Here is a 21,591-nt window from a genome sequence, read left to right as displayed (position 1 = left end):
GGGGTGGTCTAAATAAAGCTTAAGTGATAACCACACCATTAACATGTGCCTGTGTGTGGCCAGTGTATTGGACTCTGACCTCCCTGGTTAAGACACAATTAGCTGCATTTGAAATCTGCAAGGGTGCAAGTGGTCAACTTGTTGATGCGGAATGTGAAAGTAATTAGCCTGTAATGTAAATCGAATGTAGAGCAGGGTGACAGTAATAAGTCCAGACTTCAGCGTCTGAAGGGCTGCTGAGGCTGCTCTTTGTCTTGCAGGAGCTCGTCGCTCTTGGTCCGCAGCGTCTGATTGGACGTCGCGGTCGCTGCGTGGAAGTTGAAGAGCGTTGTTGCGTGAGATTCGTGGAAGTGGGCCACGTTGCCGCTCGTTAGTGGCTGTTGTTGATGATGGTGGTGATGTATTGGCCCCGCTCTTTTGGCAGCACCCGTACGTCAGGCGCACTGATGCGCACTCGGCCTCCACTAGAGCGGCCTGCGACACGGCTCTGATGTATATTTCACACGCTTCGCGGACGTCTTAATTAAAAGGCTGCTTGTGAGGCGGTAAGTGCACTTTTCCTCCACAAGCTCCAGAGAAGCCAAGACCCTATGGCATTTTTTCCTTTAGTGAGAAAAGGTTCACAACCACAGTCGAGACTCAGACAGCAGCAGCACGCTCTCTCTCCAGTTGTTAAAGTAGAAAGCCACACATCTGATTATTTTTTAATTACAGATTTAATTAAAGAGTAACAAATACATCATATAAGAAAAAGTCTGAGAGTTATTCTGTGGTAGCACTGTGGCCTTGCAATTAGTGTCACTGTCACAGCACCAGGGTCCTGTGAGTGCAGTCCTCATCTCTGTGTGAAGAGTCTGTGTTCTCCCTGTGTCTGTGTGGGTTTCCTCCAGGTGCTCTGGTATTCTTCTAAAGTCCAAACACCCGTGTCGGTAGTGAAGAAGTATCCAGAGGTGTGAGTGTGTGGTTGACAGAGTGTAGACTTGTGCCCCGTCCAGGGTGTGGATCATGTCCCAGGATCAGGGCTCACTTACATTGTGCGATCATGAAGATGTCGCCTCTGGTCATTTTAATTCATTCATTCATTATCTGTAAGCGCTTATCCAGTTCAGGGTCACGGTGGGTCCAGAGTCTACCTGGAATCATTGAGTGCAAGGCGGGAACACACCCTGCAGGGGATGCAGTCCTTCACAGGGCAACACAGACACACACACTCACACCTACGGGCACTTTTGTTTCACCAAACCGCCTACTGACGTGTGTTTTTGGACTGTGGGAGGAAACCGGAGCACCTGGAGGAAACCCACGCAGACACAGGGAGAACACACCACTCCTCACAGACAGTTACCCGGAGGAAACCCACGCAGACACAGGGAGAACACACCACACTACTCACAGACAGTCACCCGGAGGAAACCCAAGAAGACACAGGGAAAACACACCACACTCCTCACAGACAGTCACCCGGAGGAAACCCACGCAGACACAGGGAGAACACACCACACTCCTCACAGACAGTCACCCGGAGAAAACCCACGCAGACACAGGGAGAACACACCACACTCCTCACAGACAGTCACCCGGAGGAAACCCACGCAGACACAGGGAAAACACACCACACTCCTCACAGACAGTCACCCGGAGGAAACCCACGCAGACACAGGGAGAACACACCACACTCCTCACAGACAGTCACCCGGAGGAAACCCACGCAGACAAGCTTGGGCTTACAATATTTACAAATTTAAAAAAGTGATTTCCTGCTATCTCAGATGTTCATTGCAGTTAACGGTACTCATGGCCAACGTTCACTGTACAGTGTAGTACTTTTCCTGTTCGTACACCTAAATCAATTCATCAGTCAGTTAACAGCCTGTCAATCAGCTGAATCAGTCATCGGAGGGAAAGACCGTGAAATATACAGCGCTGGGGCACTTAAGGAACGGGGAATGCTTTTTAAATATACTTTGGTTTTAGTTGTTGCTGTGTCATTATTTGAAATCCACTGCTTCTACAAAACTGACCTTGAGGCTGCAGCACTTCCTGGCTGAGGTTTTAAAGGAGCAGATTGAGTTGCGTACCCTCCGACCTAAAAGCAGAGAACGCGAAAGCTAGCTGAATGTTTGAGGAGGAGGGATCCATATTGAGACTGTTTCTTCTTTGTTTATGTTTTTATTCATTTGTTTCAAACTTCTGTAATTTTCTGACAAAAGTCTAAAAACCCTTCATCCATTAATAGCTTTTAAAAGCTTTAAGGGTCAAAACAGTGCCTTGCCCTCATCAGTGTTAGCTCAGTGCAGGGTAAGGATACTTGATTTGCAGTTCAGCGTTCTTCCTCTTGTCTGACTTGTCCGTTTGGGAGTGAAATGTGGGGCGAAAACCCTGTTTGCACCGAGGGGCAGGGTTAATTGGCTGGGTCAATCACTAAGATGGGGAGGGATTATTGCTCTGTTTCAAATGTCCCCTGATTGATTACCATGGCCCGCGATGACTTTGTATTTGGCCCACTCCAAATCCGAGAGCACCGCCTGACCATTTAAATGCAATATAAAACGCATTAGCTACATAAAGAGATGCTCCCTTTGCTCTCCGTACATTAGGAGCCCGTCTATTAAAGCAACTACAGATGAATCTTTTATCTCTCTCCTAAAAAGATTGCTTTGATATTAGCAGGTGCTTTTTAAAATGAACCTTGGGTTGCCTCGGGTACTTTGCTGTTCCCAACATGTACTTTAAATTCAGATCACTCGAGTGAGTTAAATGATCTGGCTTCGTTCTTCCTCAGGACAGTGTGTGTGTGTGTGTGGGGGGTGGTAGTTAAGTGCACACGTGTATATAAGTCTAATTTATATCCTGCTAATGCTCCAGTTCCCTTTCACATCGGTGCTGTGTTATTCTTCTCAGTGTTGGTACTGACGGTATACGAAGAGTATCGTATGCATTATTGCTGAAGGACGCTCTCCTGATATGACTGCTTCGTGTATATCATTAGTGCTGGAGTGTCCAGGGATGTCCTGCGGCTGCTGTTTTATGAGTTGTGTTTGCTGTGTCTGTAAATACAGCCCTGGCCCCAGTCACTCTGTCAGCAGGCAGCAGTCCAGCAGGTGGGATGGAAGATGGAGTGTCTAAACCTCTTGCTATCTCCTGCTCTCATTCTTTCACTCTATTACACACATTCACTCTCTCTTTTTTTCTATTTCACTTTCAGTCTGTCAGTCTCTCTCTCTCTCTGTCTCTCATTGTCTCTTTTTATTTATTTTCTCACTGTCTTTTTTTTTGTCTCTTTTCCCTTTTCCCTCAAAGTATTTTTTCTCAGTCTCTTTTTCTTTCTTTCCATTTTTGTTCTCTCTCTCTCTCTCACTCTGTGCTCTGTGTCGATAGCAGATGCACCTTATGTCAGAGGCACCGCAAAGTCATGAGGGGAGGTTTTGCTGACTGCACGACTTTTCCTTTTCTTTTCTTTATGAAAATTGTGGGCCGTGTCTGGCTGCTCTCCAGTCAGCTCTTCAATCCTGCTCAGATCCCCCCTCCCCACCCCGAGGCAGTATAATGAAAGTGTTTAAATGAATCTGGTGTTCAACATAATTAGTGTTTCTTTCTCGCCTAGCCGAGAACAAGGAGAGGATCTTTTGACATTTAACTTGTAGATATTGGCTGGTATTTGGCTGGGCTTAAGGGTGCCGGAAACGTGGAATATCCGTTCGCTCTGTTAGCTTTTTCTGTGTAATCATATCGATGGAAATACTTTCCATGAAGTCTGAGCTAAGAGAATTTTTTTTTTATTAACTTTGCCCTGCGCTGACCCACCTGTATACCATTGACTTTCAGTTGTTGTACACTGTATGCATACCTATAATGTAATGTAGCTGCTGTCATAAAGCCCTTTGGTGTTGGATCATGTTTTATACATTCTATAAAGCTTGGAGCTGTGGGGCGGAGGAAAAGCAGGTAACGTACATTAAACCTGAGGTAAACAGTCAGTTTTCTTCACACCTGTTGGGTCAGGGCTTACGTTTTTACAATAAAGAATGTCCTATTTTGAGATTTTATTAATATTTCCACGCTCACTGCCTCATTGATCACCTCTGTCCTGGACTACATTAAAATGCTACACGGAAGGCGAAGGTTCGGGGGTGGCATTTCCTCGCTGTGATGGGTGGGGAAAGGTCAGATCAGCGCGTGGACACTGTCGTCCGCCCCCGTGCCTCAGTGCAGGCCACGTGGCATTTCCAGTGTTGAGCTCTGACCTTCCGACGCGTTTCATGGCAGGATCTCCTTAACGGCGCGGTGTGAGCTCTTTTATTTTTTCTCTAGACGCCTAATGGGCTTCCCTCATCAGGAAGAGTTCTGCTTAGTGAAGGTTTTCCTCCCCCAGTGCCATTTTGAAGCCGTCGGAGTTTTGTTGCGAGACAGTTTATTATGTGCCTGACTCTAGCTCCCTGTATGCGGAGGGTCAGAGGGTTCAAACTTTCTTTTCATCCGAGCACATTAACATCCTCCTGTTATTTATGCAGTGGTGTTAAAAGGAAATATCCGCGACCAAATAAATATAAGTGAAAACAGTTCGAAAGTGCAATCAGACGTTTAGACTTTGGGGAAGTAGTTTGTATGCAGAGGGCAGGAAGAAACGCACTTTTAAGCTCGGATGGTAACAGCCTGCTATTATTTATAATTGTTTCTGAAACCTTTAACCAAAACCACGAATAAGTTAATGGAAGATAATGAGACAGAGTTCTGTACCTGAAGTTTGTCTGAGATTTCGTGGCCTCCCTCTGAGCTTGTGTTTACTGAGAAAGTGGGGACTTTTTGTCTTTGTACTTTTTCATCGTGCTGCACAGTTGCCTTTTCCAGCAGCAGGTTTATTTAAGCTCTCAGACAGTTAATGAGCACTGGTTGTGTTTTGTATCTCATTCTTATGTAAAGCTGTTGTAATAAGTTGTCAAGACACAGATTAAGCACAGACTTGATCTAAATCACTGTCATTAGAGGATTTTTGGAAATGCCTTTTTTATGCTTTTGCTAATCTGTCTGAGAAAGCTTGATGTGTTGGAGTTAAATTATATATAAATTACCCAGTGTCGCTCCGCTGCAACGCAATCCTCCAATGCTTGTTGCTCTGAAAGCGTTCTGTACCGCTCCTGCACCGATTGAGCTTTCACCACTGTGGTTTTATGCAGCTTGGTGTTGTGCTATCGCTAGTGATGCTGAAGATTGCCTGTAAGGTCACTGTAAGTAATCATGTTCTGGTGGCGTATCTCTGTGAACTTTTACAGGAGCAGCACTTTACCTTCATCTGTCCGAGCTACAGCTGCTCACTTTTTCAAAACCAGACGGAGAAAAGACGACGGGTGAAAGCAGAATTAGCCTTGAGGATAGCCTGAGCATAAATTAACTGGACTCTCCTGCACTGTGGAAGAGCACCTCTAAGAAAATATGGCACCTCATGGTCCCGTAATAGAGATGAAGCTGTTTATTTTACCAGTTCTTCTCAGTCTGGAGTTCTTTTAATCAGGGTTGGACTCGAGTGGTGCAGGAAGTATAATTCATATGCTCCTAAGAGAAAAGGACAAGAAGTCACCAGCTGTACATGACTTTTAAACGGTTTTGTCTCTGTCGATTACATCGATTAGTATTATTCTGTTACGTCCCCACTGTGCGTTCATGTACTGTCCCTTCAAAACCACGCTACCAAGCTGTAGTCCCGTGATTCTGCCCCCTATCTGCCACATGGAAGCATCCTAAACACAGGGGCAGACCGAACGACTCGAGCAGCTCGTACCTAAGAATAACAGCGTCTGTGGTTTGGACGTGCTGTGTTTTGACTATAATTAAGACGACGCTGAACAATAAGAAGTCAAATGTAAACACTGAGAAAAACGTTTCAGCGAATTATAAACGGTGCTCAGAAAACAAGAGAGAAACAAGCTCCCAGCGGCATTAGAAAAAATATCCCATGTTTAATACTGGAGCATATTTACAGTACAAGCCTCGTCACTGAACTATGAGGGTCAAAAATACAAAAACAAAATAACGGTTAATTAATTGTAATCCTGGTAAAATGTACAATTAATCATGATATTGATTTGCGCTCATATCGCCCAGCACTAATACTCACTGTTTGAACTATCAACACGGTTTAAAACCCAGTTAAAACAGAACGTCTTATAAAACAAACCTCTTGGTTGACCTACTTGATAGTGTTTTAAATATAAAAATATGAAATTCAGTAGCTACAACATTCAAAGTTGGGACGTGGGCAAAATAAGGAAATTTGGAGAAAACTGTTACAACATTTTGAAATATTCTACGATAAGCAGACGAACTTCTAAAGTGCGAGTGTCATGATCAAAATGAACATTTCTCAGTGCAAGATCACAAAAAATATATACGCTAACGTACATAACACTATGGAAAATATTCAGGAAATCTGCAGAATCCCAGTCTATGCCACTGAAGGTTGGAGGTCATTGTTGAATGTGAGTGACCTTTGAGTCCTCAGGCGGCTCTGCAAGAGAATCTGTCATTCTACTGTCACGAACGTATCTGCAAGAGCTTGGGAATATTCCAGAAAACTGCTGGCTTTTTAGACTGTATGCACTTGACCATTTAGTCCAGCTCTGTCTCTTACGGCACCTGACTCAGAGGAGGATCAGCCAGCTGTGGATTGGTGACCAGCTGAAGTCAAATGGTATCCTCAGTTCCCAAAGGATGAATCGGTGTCATTTAAAGGAAAGGTGATGTAACACAGTGGTAAATATGACTTTCTTCCAGATTTATGGAGTGTGAGTTGGTGAAGGGAAAACTGGAAATTGTTCTTTGTGAGTTTTTGTCAGTTAGAAGTTAAAAGTTAACACCTGAGAGACTTGTTTTTATTGCATCTTACTAATGCATTTTTTTTAATGACGAGGCCAATTAGTCATTGGCAACATCGATTATGGACATTGATCTTTCATTTACTGTAAAACAAAGGCTGTCTGTAATGCTCTAACAGTAATACGACACGCAGTCATTCTGACAGATTGCTGTTCACTGCTGGAGTATTCGGAGCGAAATGGCTTCTGTTTTATTGCAACATAAAAATTGAAATTGCTTGTCATGCAGGTGAAACTTTGAATGATGGCTGTCACGGGGCGAAGGAAGAGGCACGTGCAGGTGCGGTAGTGCTCTAATAATGTTAGATTAGTGGAGAATTCCGGTGTTGGTGGACAGCGATACACAGATTCAACCCTGTCCAGTGCCATCCTGCCTAGTGCCACAGCAGCGTGTTTGGTCAGGAAGAACGGCCGCTCTTTTGTGTTTGCTCGGTGTGTGCGTAATGTACTGGCCGTAGTGCGTTTCCTGTCCAGCGTGGCTGAATTCAGCAGCTGAACGTGTGCACAAGCGGAGCTTTCACTGGCCTGAGCGCCGCTGCCCTTCATTAGTATGCTCAAGAGGTTTCATTTTAACAGGGTGCTGTTCCTCGCCACTCTTATCCTCCACTCACCCTCTTTCTCTGCTCTCTCTCTCACTCTCGTTCTGTTGCTCGGCTCCCTTCCTTCCCCTCCCTCTCTCTTTGTCTCCTCTCTATCCTTTTTTGCCCTCTTTCTACCCCTCGTCCTCCTTTCTGTTCCTCAACTCCATTCCTCAATCCTCGTTCCCCTCTCATCTCATTCCTTTCCTCTCTCTCTCTCTCATATCTTTTCCTTTCCTGCTCTCTTTCCGTCTCTTAATCTCCTCCCTGCCTCCCGGCTCTCTGCAGTGAGTTTGCTGTGGCGCAGGAAGGAGGCAGTGATTGATATAATTTAGTGTTTTATATTAATGACGGTCGAGGCAGCGGGGAAGGCAGCGAGAGGCTTTTGTAAGGAGAAGTAGGTGGACGTTAAGGGCTGGCACATGATGCAGTCAGATCACACACACGGCATCAGAGCCCCTCCAATGCCCTCTGAGATGTCCTTAAAGGGAAGACCACAGTGTCCTTAGAGATGCTCTTAACCCTTCAGGCTCCTGCACAGACTTTAGAAAGCATAGTTTTGAACGCCATAGACAGCCAGCAGCTTATAGTAGCAGCATACCAGCAGTCGTAAAATTATTCTACACGATGATAAAATTGGCACGAGCCAGCGCAGACACCGGCGCATTGTCCCTTCCGGAAGGCGGACCTTCAGTTTGTGAATCATTAGCTTTCTGTCACGGGGTATAAAAATGTCCTGTCATGGTAGCAAAAAGACTGCAACGGGTGAAGCAGACTGTGAAGGCCATTATGTATAATTCATTTACTTATTTATTTATTTGTCTGACTTCTTTTTGGAATGGAGCAGCCGTTTTAGCGGAGAGTCATTGCTCAGTCCAGATTTGGGATTGAATGTCGTTAAAGGAATTTCTGTCATAAAGCCTGCAGCATCTTGGCAAGCTCATAAAATTAACAGCCACAACTTCCAGGAAATAAAATGGTCAAATGCCAGTTCTGGAATTTGCATGAAGTACAACCTGACCTTGCACTTTATTTCGCTTCTTTCTCTCTCTCTCTCGCTCTCTCATATATTCTTTGTTGATGGCGATGGTTAATAAGAATGTGGCCGCTTAGGTGTCCATGTTCAAAGCTACCTTCCCACATCTCGTCTGTCCTCTGGCGCGCGGAGGACCCCCGTACGTTTTGATGTCCTCTTGAATTAGCTATAAATATTATCATGTAGGTAAAGCATTGAAGAAACTGCTTCAAAGACAGCCTTCCCAAGAGCAACGGTGTCTCAGTCCTGTTTGTCCTCCCTCTGAAGAGTAATCTTTAATCGTGATTAAGCTTTAGAGCTTGTTAAAGTGTTTCTAAAATGGAGGCTTTGATTTTCGGCACATTTTGGGAAATCCTGTGGATCAAATTTAATGAACCGCTGGATGCAGGTTGTTCTCTGAGGCATTTTATTTCATTAATTTTTTTTTTTTCCCTGAGAGTTTGATACGGCATACTAAGCACATGCAGCCCATGTCTACATCCCTCTCGCTTCAGAAAGTTTAGAAGATTGCGTTCGGTGCTTTTTTTTCGCTTCACAGAATTAATTATGTATATGGAATCTCAGCACTTTCCGTGCCCAAAGCGATTTGAGCACCCCTTTACACACAACTTATTGTTCAAAATGCTGGAAATGTTGTATTTTTCCAAATGTTTTATCTCGACAAGTTTCTCTCAAATGGAATAAAGACACAGTCGGGTGGCTGGTTTGGTTAAATTATGAATAAGTTCCTTCAGTCCTGTCTGAAGGCTCTGGTGCGCTTTAAGTGCTTTCAGATGCACAGGTGCTGTTTTTGACAGAGTTCCTGTATGTCCAGAGGAACTCTCTCCAGTAGAGCAAAGTACTGAGATGCTGTGATGCAACATGACTAAGAGGAACATGTATTTACCCTTTTATACAGTATGACTTGTATTAATAGTTTATTTTATTCAGTGCAAAGTTCTACAGCTTGGATTTACAGCTTAGATAAACAAGACACTGAATTTTAAGTGTGCTGTGCATGTATAAATATGCTCTGTATCATCTTGGAGGTTGCATCACCACTTGGCAAGCACACTGGGGTTTTAGTTTTATATCAACATTATTCTCAATGCTGTACAGCATCTTATTTCAGTCATCTGCAGCACCGTTTATTATTCTAGACACAGTGTTTCTTAATATTTTTATTCGGAGCTTCCTTTATTTTATTTCAGACCTGTGATATTGCATCAGGCAAGTATTGTAGGAGTATTTATTTATATATTGTTCTTTTGCCCTGTTTTTATTTTACTGAATGTACTAACTCTGCTAGCCTGCCTCTGCCTTAATGTAGTAAACTCTAGTAAAGTGACTTCACCTAGGGTTGGACAGAAATTCAATATCAATATATATCGCAATATAAAATGTTTCGAAAACAACGATATGATTTTTAAACGCTTTTTCAATAAATATAAATTAAAATAAATATCGACAAAGCCAAGCGGTTTAGGTTTGATTGTAATGTCATGTTTGTGTGTTTCTATGGCTTTTATGTTGTTTATGTCGTTATCTGAATTATATCGTATCGACTGAACTCTTGAAATGTATCGCGATATAGATTTTGCCCAAATCGCCCAGTCCTAATCTCACCCAACCAGTGCTCACTTTACTTCAGATAAATTGCTTTAGTCTAAATCTAAAGAGGAGGATGATGCGCCTGGACTTTAGTGACCATCACCAGTGCAGCCGGACCTTTGCAGAAAGGTCAAACCCCAAACAACGCTCTGATTCCGTGATGCTCCGATCGAGGGGAGACTTTTCACGTAATGAACTTTAGAGCATGTGGAACAACAGCTGACCTGCTCAGAATGAGGAAGTGATGATGTATTCAGACAGATGACTCACAGGCACAAGCTGATCCACAGACAACAGCCGGACATCTAAACAAACGGGCAGCTTCAAGTCGCAGCCTCAGAGCTTTGCACTGACACTCGCTGCTGGGAGAATGGCTTTTTTTTTTGTTGTTGTTGTTGTTGTTTTTGGTTATTTTACTTTATGGCTGCAAGCAAAAAACCTATTTGCACACCCCACTATGGAGATCTGATCTAACAAGAACACATGCCATTTCACTTGAGGGCTATGCGTTGTCTTGTCCAGATGCTAATCTGACTCCATGATACTCCTCACTGTGAAAGGAGCTCACTTCCCCTCCTCTGTGCTGTTGTATTTTTATTGTTTTGTCATTTCAGGGTCATGTTTAAGGGGTTATAGTAGTATTATTTGCCTGGATATTATAACGGATTGTGACTTCTGAGTATTAGTAGTAGTCCTCGTGTCAGTTGTAGTAACAGTACTAGTAGAGATGGTTTTTCTAATGCTACTAACTATCCTAAATGCTAAATGTTACAGCAGCTATACAGTAGTGCTAAACAGTTACAGCAGCATTAACTGAGGGAGTAACTGTAATAGCAGCTTTGGCAGGAATACAACTAGTGGGAACAGTACACACAACTGTTGTTGTATCATCAGCAGCTATAAAAGTATCAGTAGTAGCAGCACAGCTGTGTAGCTGAACTTCTTGTTTTGCCCGGAGTCACAGGCATTAGGGACAGTGCCCCCCGGAGCAATATGAGATTGAGTGTCTTGCTCAAGGGCACAACGGAGGGATCAGAATGCCATTAGCCAAATCAGAACCTGCCACTCTCTGGTTCAGGGCCAGGACCGCTGCTTGAAATATTTCTTACTGCAAGGAAAACGGCTGGGTCGATTGGCCATTAATCCAAATATTTGACATGGCAACTGATTTATTTGTTTGCTGTCTCTCTGTGATTCGCAGTGTCCCGACTCAGCCTGTAAGCAGGACCTGCTGGCCTACCTGCAGCGTATCGCTCTCTACTGCCACCAGCTCAACATCTGCAGCAAAGTGAAGGCCGAGGTGCAGAATCTGGGAGGAGAGCTGGTCGTGTCCGGGGTGAGTCGATGTCCTTCGCTAAGCTCCAATAAGAAAAATGCATGTTCTGCTTTCGCAGGAGTTATTGCCTTCACGGGCCGTGAAATGAAAGACACGTCAGTAGTCACTTTCTGTAACATACAGCAGGAAATCTTCGCTCGAAACGGGAAAAATATAGCTGCATACATACACCTTAATGAGATGTCTGTGGGTGTTTTGAACCCGCAGGGCCGTTTCATGCCACACCACGTATCACAGAAGTGGATGTTTCACACGGTGGTGCTTAAAAAGCCAGAGGAACCAAGAGATGCTCAGTTTAATGAACAAATCCTTTTATTTATTTAACGGCGTATCCTAAATTTCTTGGGACGAGTGCAAAAATAGTAATGGGGACATTTAAAAAAAAAAATAATAATAAATAAATATAAAAGGGGGGAAAAAAACACTTCCGCACCAGTATTCACTTCCTTGGCATTCCTCAGCTATCTAATGAGTCATGTAAACATGGGGTGCCGAAGGAATCACATTATTGCTAACACATGTAATCAAACTATCGCCTTAATCTAGTTATTCACCGTAATCAGATTATAGTCTGTATTCAGAAGTAGTGAGTGCAGCCCCCTTTACGCTTTAAATGGGGTTTGTTCTGTAATAATCTTCGTGTAATTGCTTTCCACAGTTTTCATTATTACTTGCTTCAAGTCCCTTAGATTGGGTGCATTAGCCTGTACTTTGTGCCAAATAAGAGGTATAAAAGTTGATCCATCACCTATTTCCCCACTCTCACACTAAATGGTATAACCTGCCTTATAAGTCCCAAAAGTGCCCTGGAATGTGCGTCCGGTGCAGAATCTTCTGCACACACAAGGATTAAACTCTCTGCTTCAGGGAGACTCCACTTGAGCCATTCAGGACCCATCAGTGAGGTTCTAAAGCTTTTATGAAACCTTCAAATCATCACCATGTCACTTCCATTACTGTTCGTCCCCGATTTGGTTTCTCTTCCTCACCTGGATGGGATCTTTGGAAGATTGAAACGCTTTTCTCGTTCTCACCAAGGCTCTGGAGACCGCTTCTTTGCTTAAACCTTTTAGCATTTGTTCTTTGGCACGAGGGACAGTTTGCGGCTCAGCGCAGATGTTTTAACACGGCTGTGCGCTAGGGCTGCCTCTCTCTCACGGTGTGTTTATCCACTGTGGGTAATTGCTTTTTGAAGCAAGTATACAGAGATGCACAGCAGGGGTGGGGGTTGGGGGCGAGGCTGTACGTTGTGGTAGACTGTCACTAATCAAGATTCCTAGCCTCAGTCACTTGACTCTTGCAGCACTAGACTGAGTCATTAACCTTCATGGTGAGAGAAGTATATTTGAATGCAAGTGTGTCCTATTTTATCCCGCCCCACCCCCCCCCGAATCAAATCGCCATGGATGCGTGATGAGGTGGGATTTTGTGCGGCCAATCACGCCTTTCCTTGGAGAACCATCGCCAATTGGATTCACTCCCCTCAATCCTGTAGTAGAATCATACTGCATCCAGATGTGCTTGTGAAATTCAGTGCAGCTGAGCTAATTGAAGCCTAAACAGAGTGTGAAAAAGAGAGTGAGACTCAGCACTGCAAAATGATGCAGAGAATGCTTTAAAAAAGACTGTGCTGTGCTTTATTTTCTCCACCTTTCAAGTAAAGAAAGGGCCCCTGTAGACCTATTGCCGAGGTTTTTTATTAATCCCCCCCTTGTTTGCTTTGTGCACTCAACCTGAACAAATCTCTTACTCCACATTATATATGACACCCTCTTAAAGCCAAAATTACTTGGTGAAGATCCCACACAGAATGGTGGTAATTAGATTCCCCTTCCCCAATCTGAGCATTATTTATCTTTGATAGGGAAACAGAAGCATCCACTCCCTGCGATGGTGTTTGTATTAAAATAAGACCCTCGGTAGACGGGATGTTACTCGCTAATTGCTAGTGTGTTCAAACTACCAGTCTTATTTATTTATTTATTTCTAATGAGTTGTCATAATTGACTCTGGTATTTAATGTCTCCAACTCCTTGTTTGAATCTCCAGCTGGACAGCGCCATGTCTCTTATCCAAGCTGCCAAGAACCTGATGAACGCTGTGGTGTCCACCGTCAAGGCTTCCTACGTGGCCTCCACCAAATACCAGAAGAGCCAAGGTATGCAGAACCTCAACATGCCAGCCATCTCCTGGAAGATGAAGGCTCCTGAGAAGAAGCCTCTGGTCAAGCGTGAGAAGCAGGATGACGGCCAGGCCAACAAAGTCAAGAGATCTTCCCAAAATAAGCAGATAAACCCTGTGCAGGCTCTGAGCGAATTCAAAGCTATGGAAAGTATTTAAAGCAGTCCCGGTTTTCCGTGTACATGTCCCGCCACGTGGTTCTCTAGATCAGTCCCTGGGGACCCACTGCCCTGTACCGAAAAGACCACTGCGCACTATCTCAACGTTATCCAAAACGAGCAATATAAGGAAAAAGTGGTTTCAGAATGTGGTGTGAGAGGGGATTCAATCACACTGGAGTATGGCACGCATTTGGAGAATGTTGGGTCAGTGGCCTTGGCCTTGAGTGTTTTTTTTTTTTTTTTTTTTACTAATAATTTTTCCTGATCGTTTTCTTATCCTGATTATCCGAATCTGCTTTGTTAAAGCTGAGAAAAACATGGAACTGTGCAGGGCAGTCCCCTCCCCCCTCCCCTCCCAACCCCCTGAAACCACTGCTGTAGATCACTCTGGAGTTGTAGATTGATCCTTTCTGGCTGTCGGATTTGGAAGGTGTATGTTTGAGAGCATTCCTCTGCCTTAGTCCTTAGTCAGCAGACTGTCACTTTATATTCACAGTTGCATTGCGGGACTCACTGAGGTTTATTTACTCCTAGTTCTAGTTATTCACACACATGCATTCTGCAGGGCTCCGTATGCCAGTCTTTTCTATCAGACAGGTAAAATACAAATAAACAGTTAAGTGACTGGAATAGGGGCATTCTATTTTCTTAATTTTTTAGATGGTTTCTAATTATTGTTACCATTTTTTTTGTTTGTTTTTTTAAATATATGTAAACAATTTGAGATATCCTTTTATATTCCTACTTTGGGCCTTTTTCTTTTGATACTATCATCTCACCCTCCAGATGTTTTTGAGTCTAGATTTCAATCCTATGCAAATTCATATATATATATATTATTCTATCAATAATGCAATAATTCCAGTGTTTAGACATGAAACTCTTGAGGGGAACATTGCTGGAGGGTTTTGGTTTTAATCTCGAGACCAAAGTCAATGTATGTTTAGGGTCTAATTTTTTTTTTTTTTTATTTTTTTTTTTTTTTTTTTTTTTTTTTTAAATAAACCATAAACTATAACCATAGTTTAATAACACTAAGTGACTCACTACAGAACAAGTATGAATTTAATTTGTGTATGTTTTTTTATTATTATTATTATTTGCGCTCAAACACCACTCATTTTCCTTGTGCTTATGGTCCAACAGAAAGCCTACCCTGTCTGTCTAGGTGTTCCAACTCCCCCACCCCCCCTAGCTGACCTGCTCACTTGTTTGACACAGAACGAGTAACGAAGCTAAAGCCCTGTGTGAGTGGAAGTTGCAGTAGGCCATCAAACTGCCACAGGAAGTGAGAGAGGCGAGGGAGGTAAGATTCTAAAGAGCTGTAAGAGCTAGTGCTTAAATCCAGAAGTCTAGCCCGAGGCCTCTCCTCCTCCTCTCCTCCTCGACTCCCCGGGACAGATTTAAATGAATCAACATCCTCCTTATTTGGTTGAGTGCTTGCCGAAGGGTTGGAAGCTCGGTGCCTTAAACGGTCGCAGATAGGCCGAGTGAGGCGGGGTTGAAGTCTTATCCCTGAGAGCCGCCAAGCACCATTGACCATAAATGAGTGCGGCCACCCCGAACAATCCCAGGCGAGCCCCCAAATCACCCCGCGGCCGATCAATATTCCTCACACGACCGCGATGGAAAAACAGGTTCAGTAGCGCTTCTGAATCTGTCGGTGCGCTCAGCAGATTAAAAGAGAAGAGAAAAGAGTCTCCGGGTGGCTTTAACCTTTCATTCCCGCTTTGCTCAACTTTTTCCCCTCCTTTTCTTTCTTCGGGCGATCGTACCGCGGTGGGAAGTGCGAGGTGACGGGCTCAGAGCGCGTGACCCGGGGTGGAATAGTACAGAGCTTTAGCTGGTCAACAGGGGAAGAGAATGTTACATTAGCGAGAGCGGCGGGTGGTAAAACGTTCGCCCGTGTGCTGCCGCTTCCGACCAGGTCTCAGCGGAGATGCGTTCACCTGCAGTTTGACGGATGGCTAAAGGATATGGTTTGGGTCGTTTGTTTATAAATCTGTTTGCGTCTAGCTCAAATCAACAAGCTCTTTGTTTCAGGCTTTTCTGGAAGATCGGGGTTAAGATGCTTTTAACTGTAACATTTAACATTTTGGGGTGTGAATTTATTTTCTCCTTCTGTTTCCCTGTGATTTGTTCTGTATCAATTTGAGGATTTGCTTTGCAGTGATCATTATTAGTATTTCATGCATATGTACTGCTTTTATGTAAAAATAAATACATCTGAGAAGTCCATGCTTCCTGTCACTTTCAGACTTGTTTTTTTCCCCTCTGTGAGTGTCTCTGTGCTAGAACAGATGGGAGTGGTTGCAGTTTAAGGCTGATTTATACTTCTGCAAATATGCATGTAAAGGTATCTGCATGAGGAAGCAAGAAGTGTTTATGGGTAAGTGCAGGCTGCAGATGCTCACCTCATGACATGCTCACTCAGATTTATGCCGTTTGAAAATTTGCAGAGCTGTGCATCAAGAAACACCAACTGGTGGATCAGTGACTACGTTCTTCTTAATGGTTCCCAGCCAGTTATTATCCTACTAAGTCTTTATTGGTTGGTCAATTTTTCTAATCATGGTTTAGAGTTTCCACACTGCTCCCTAGTTCAGATATTCACATACACACACACACACACACACACACGTGCAGTGCTTTATGCATTATACATGAAAGGGCAATACAACACACACATGTCCACAGGTACCCAGAAGAACCAGGTCTCAGATACAGATACAAACCCCAGTCCTGTCTCTGATGTACACCAGTGAACTTAAACATTAAAGAACAGATATTCTGCCCCCTTCCCACAGGTGGCCACAGCTCCCTGGCATCTCAATGAAATTGCTGCGACATGCCATGGTCAAAATAACACAAGGATAAAACACCATGGCAGCTCTGGATTTATGTTGTTTTTGCTCAGTTTTCTTTCTCCTATATTCTGGTTTTCTCCATTTCTAGCCAGTGGTTTTGTTTCTCTGCGCTAGTTGCTGTGGAGAGAGACCCAGGCAGGAAGGTGGGACATTTCACCTAACACAAGAATCAGCGCAGCTTATGCCGCCCAATTAGTGTATGTGTTGAAAGGCTCCAGATCCTCAAATGAATGTGCACGGAACTGAACAAGACCACAGGCTGATTAAGCGTATAACCACTGGATTAGGCATTCATGTGGAGGTCATTTTGACCCTAGCCCCACATGCGTAAACAGCATGTTAGGGTGTACTCACACTGGTGCTGGAGTACTGTTGTCCCTCTCCTCACTCCGCCGCTGGCCTGAGCTCACACTGTGTTTTAAAGTTTGGAACCTGAGCACACTTGTGTTTCAGACTGTGACTTTTATTTTGAATGGATGCATTTTTTTCCCAACAGCACAGTGGAGTTCAGGGTTGTACATTCTGGCTTATTTGGAGTCATTTTGTCAGCAGTGCTCTCTCACATACTTCATAGAGGTATCGATTATGTAGCGCAGGGCTTTTTTAATCGTACTGCACGTATACGATTTGTTTTTATAGGCGAATACTCACAAATTTGACCAAATATACAGGGTTTAGACAATGAAACTGAAACCCCTGTCATTGTAGTGTGGGAGGTTTCATGGCTAAACTGGAGCAGCCTGGTGGACAATCTTCATTAACTCTACACTGCACCAGTAAGACCATGTGCATCTTGAAGGCGGTGCCGTGTATCAGGACGACAATGCACCAATACACACAGCAAGACTGGTGAAAGAGTGGTTTGATGAACATGAAAGTGAAGTTGAACATCTCCCATGGCCTGCACAGTCACCAGATCTAAATATTATTGAGCCACTTTGGGGTGTTTTGGAGGAGCGAGTCAGGAAACATTTTCCTCCACCAGCATCACGTAGAGACCTGGCCACTATCCTGCAAGAAGAATGGCTTCAAATCCCTCTGACCACTGTGCAGGACTTGTGTATGTCATTCCCAAGACGAACTGACGCTGTATCGGCCGCAAAAGGAGGCCCTACACCGTACTAATACATTATTGTGGTCTAAACCCAGGCGTTTCCCTTTCCTTGTCCAACTCCTGTACGTCTAAGAGTAAACCAGAGTGACCCCTGCGCTATGTGCGTTGACTGCGCGTATTGGAGCACTGACATCACATTCATGCTAAGGGCCTGAGCACGGTTAGTGCTCACAATGAACCACACCTCAGGTCTTTCAAGGACCCTTAAAGCCGAAGCCACTATAAGATGAAGGAATGTGTTTTCTGATTGTGAATAATCAGAGACAGACAATCAGCCATGCTGCTGACTCACCACTGCACTACACGAGTATTGGACTTCTGTACTGACAGCAAGAGCAGAGTTTTTATTATTGTCATTATTATTTAACACTCTGAAGAACTGAAACTTGGTTAGTGCCATTTACAAATATAGGATTTGGATACTCAGCCCTGGATGGGAACAGCTCTGATACAGGCGAGACATGACCAGATTTGAATAGCTCTGAATGAACAATCCTAGAGCACTCCATTATGTTAAATGACTAGCTTTATAATGTTCTGGCCACAGGTCAACACCTGCTCAATGAACACAGACAGACCATTTTCCTGCATTTCCTGCCTCGGTTTTTGGAGCTGCACGTATGGAATGGTTTAGATTTAGTTTAGATTCAGCACAGTGTGCTTTAATTCAAAGGAGAAGTTGAAACCACCACCATGGCCTAAGGCTTGGAGAAGCAGGCAAGGCCATTAGTTCGATTCCCTCAACCGATTTGAACATCAACAGCTTTTCTTCCTTCCTCCAAAAGGTACATAGTGTAGTTTCTGTAGTGCTGAGCCTTGAGTAGCAATGACAGAGGCTCTGTACCTCCCTATAGTGCTCCTTTAAATGCTGTGTTAGGACTCTTCTCTATGGACAGCCAGTGGAAATTCGGTCCAACATCTGGAAGCCTTGACGCTGCTCTTCCGTGAGACTTGAAGGATGGTTCAAGCCGAGTGTACTTGATGATCGAAGACCTCAGAGTAGGGTTTGACTTTAGCTGAAATGTACTCCTCTGCATTGAGAGCTGGGCAGTAAGGGTACACTGGGACTGTTAGTCCACACCACAATTTGAAGCCATTGAATCCTCACAGAACTCTTCCAACATTTAACATAAAAAAAAGCTCCTGTAGCACAGGGATTGGGGGCGTGGAGACAAACTCCCTGTTAATGATTTCCGAAGGAAAATGGAGCGAGCAGGTGTCCACACGCTGAGCAGTAGGACGTGTGAGTGGATGTGTTCCAGACCGTAAGGCGGGAGGGAAGCCCAATGCCAGCCGTCTGCCGTCCAGGCTGTGAGAATCAGACAGACGCAGTGTGGGGCAGGGGGCTTCCCCAAGCAGGGGGTCAGCTACTGGAGCTGGAGAAATAACACCAGCTCAACAACAGTTACTCGCATGGAATAGGGAGAGAACTGAATTTTGCCATTATGAAAAACATGTAAAAGTGGTTGGTGCGAATTTTTTGAACTTTTTATCCACCCCCCAAACACACATTGGGATTGAATTATCTAATTATGTTTAAAATATTAATCACTTTGGCTGGTACCTATTGACTCCTGTTGATTTGGGTGATGCAAAACAAACCCAAAATCATAAATGTTATTTATAATTTATAGTATTACTTTACTACTAGGGTGGCACTCTGGCGCAGCAGGTAGTGTCTCTGTCACACAGCTCCAGTGACCTCCAAGTTGTGGATTCGAGTCCCGCTCCAGGTGACTGTCTGTGAGGAGTGTGGTGTGTTCTCCCTGTGTCTGCGTGGGTTTCCTCCGGGTGACTGTCTGTGAGGAGTGTGGTGTGTTCTCCCTGTGTCTGCGTGGGATTCCTCCGGGTGACTGTCTGTGAGGAGTGTGGTGTATTCTCTCTGTGTCTGTGTGGGTTTCCTCCGGGTGACTGTCTGTGAGGAGTGTGGTGTGTTCTCCCCGTGTCTGCGTGGGTTTCCTCCGGGTGACTGTCTGTGAGGAGTGTGGTGTGTTCTCCCTGTGTCTGCGTGGGTTGCCTCCGGTTGACTGTCTGTGAGGAGTGTGGTGTGTTCTCCCTGTGTCTGCGTGGGTTTCCTCCGGGTGACTGACTGTGAGGAGTGTGGTGTGTTCTCCCTGTGTCTGCGTGGGTTTCCTCCCACAGTCCAAAAACACACGTTTTTAGGTGGATTGGAGACTCAAAAGTGTCCGTAGGTGTGAGTGAGTGTGTGTGTTGCCCTGTGAAGGACTGGCGCCCCCTCCAGGGTGTATTCCCGCCTTATGCCCAGTGATTCCAGGTTGGCTCTGGACCCACCGCAACCCTGAACTGGATAAGGGTTACAGATAATGAATGAATGAATTGACTACTAAGAATACAATAATTTTTCTCGTTTTTTCTCCTCTTCTTTAAAAATGATTGGAGTTTAAGGTCCAGTGTAACACTCTGTAGATTGTAGTACTCCAGGTGTTACAACTGTGAACTGCAGGAGATTCCGTTCAAACAGAGTGTGACATCTAGAAAAGCATCTAATTTTAAATATGACTTCATATAAAACATCATTTCTAACCCTACCCTGCCCCAACTGTAGCTGTGGTCTAATGTTCTGAGAAGTGGGCTTGGGCCACTCTCTCCTCCCTCAACATCCACGGCTGAGCTGCATTTGTAGAGATTGAACCAGCCACCTTACAGTGACGAGCACTCTTTAACCATTAGGCCACGGCTGCCTCTTAATCTACAACAGTCTTTCTCAACCAGGGAGCCCTCTGGCTTCGTCGTCAAAAAGTTTCTGACATAACTGACATAAAGATAAAAAGGATAGGTACAACATGTTATCATGAAAATGCAGCTACGCCGTCAGAACAGTGGTGTGGGCAGAAATAAAATTCACACAGACTTCATCTTCACAGCATTTACAACCAGTGGCTTAGGTAAAAGTGGGTGTCCAGTTTAGTGTGGCCACTTCATTGGAAGGGGGTCTATGCACTATACGCTTTACAAAAGCAAAGCTGTAGTCGTGCAGCTCTTTTGCAGACGCAGCAAAAAAATATTTCATTCTCAAGCAAATTATTCAATAAAATATCCAAATCTGCTGTCATCACATTTTTTCCCCTAAGAAAGGATGTATAAAAAATTATTATTGATTACAGGTGTGTGTATATGTGTGTTTGGGGGTTGGCTGTCAGCTGCAGTGTGTGTGTGTGTGTGTATATATATATATATATATAAGATTAGGGTGATATTAAAGGGTGCCAGAAACGCTGGTCTAGAAATTAATTAGTCAATTTACTTTGTAGTTGATTACTTCATAAATAACATCAAGATCATCATCTGTAACTTAACATTGACCACCATCTATATATTCATTTATATCTTCATCAATGCAGTCTTCAGTAAATAAATCTATAACCCCACAGAGAGCTGGTTTGGTTTGCATTGGAATAAAATAATAACGGATCGTTTAATGGCGGATTATTTATTAATGTAGAATAGAGTGGAGAATTAATAACTGAAATGTTCTCTCCACATGGTTTCAGCTTTTTTCTTTCTTTCTTCTCAGAACCAAACGTTTGCCTCTGTTTCCACGCCGTAACCCTGGACTTAGTTAGCATTAGCCCCGCACCTTGCTTAGCAGCCCTTTAGAGTGTGGAAATGTTGAACCTGACTGACTACATGACCGCACACTCGTCTGGACACGGTCTTTTTCCGGTCCAGAGTGATGTTCTCTCTCGCTCTTCTTTCTGACGAGTTACTCAGCCGTCCCGTCCCTGACCTTTCCCTCTGGACGTGAGGGCTGTTCTGTGGGAGAAGAACTGAATAAAGTCGGTACTGAGTTTTTCCTCTCTCCTGACATGCCGCTCAGGTCCCGGACCAGGCCCCCCAT

General features: G+C 44.1%; 1 protein-coding gene across 1 annotated transcript in view; it reads left to right on the top strand.

Moving 5' to 3' along the window:
- ctnna1 (catenin (cadherin-associated protein), alpha 1) overlaps positions 1-14,721 on the top strand; it is a 124,514-nt gene extending 109,793 nt beyond the window's left edge. The window contains exons 17-18 of the mRNA XM_066667815.1: positions 11,275-11,409; positions 13,459-14,721. Coding sequence (XP_066523912.1) covers positions 11,275-11,409; positions 13,459-13,749 — 426 coding nt within the window. The 3' untranslated portion in view covers positions 13,750-14,721. The remainder of the gene's footprint in view (positions 1-11,274; positions 11,410-13,458) is intronic.
- The last annotated feature ends 6,870 nt before the right edge of the window (positions 14,722-21,591 follow it).

Source organism: Hoplias malabaricus, chromosome 4, assembly GCF_029633855.1.
Source record: "Hoplias malabaricus isolate fHopMal1 chromosome 4, fHopMal1.hap1, whole genome shotgun sequence".
Classification (NCBI taxonomy): domain Eukaryota; kingdom Metazoa; phylum Chordata; class Actinopteri; order Characiformes; family Erythrinidae; genus Hoplias; species Hoplias malabaricus.
The sequence above is the reverse complement of the archived record's forward strand: the minus strand, read 5'-3'. Positions and strand labels throughout refer to the sequence as shown.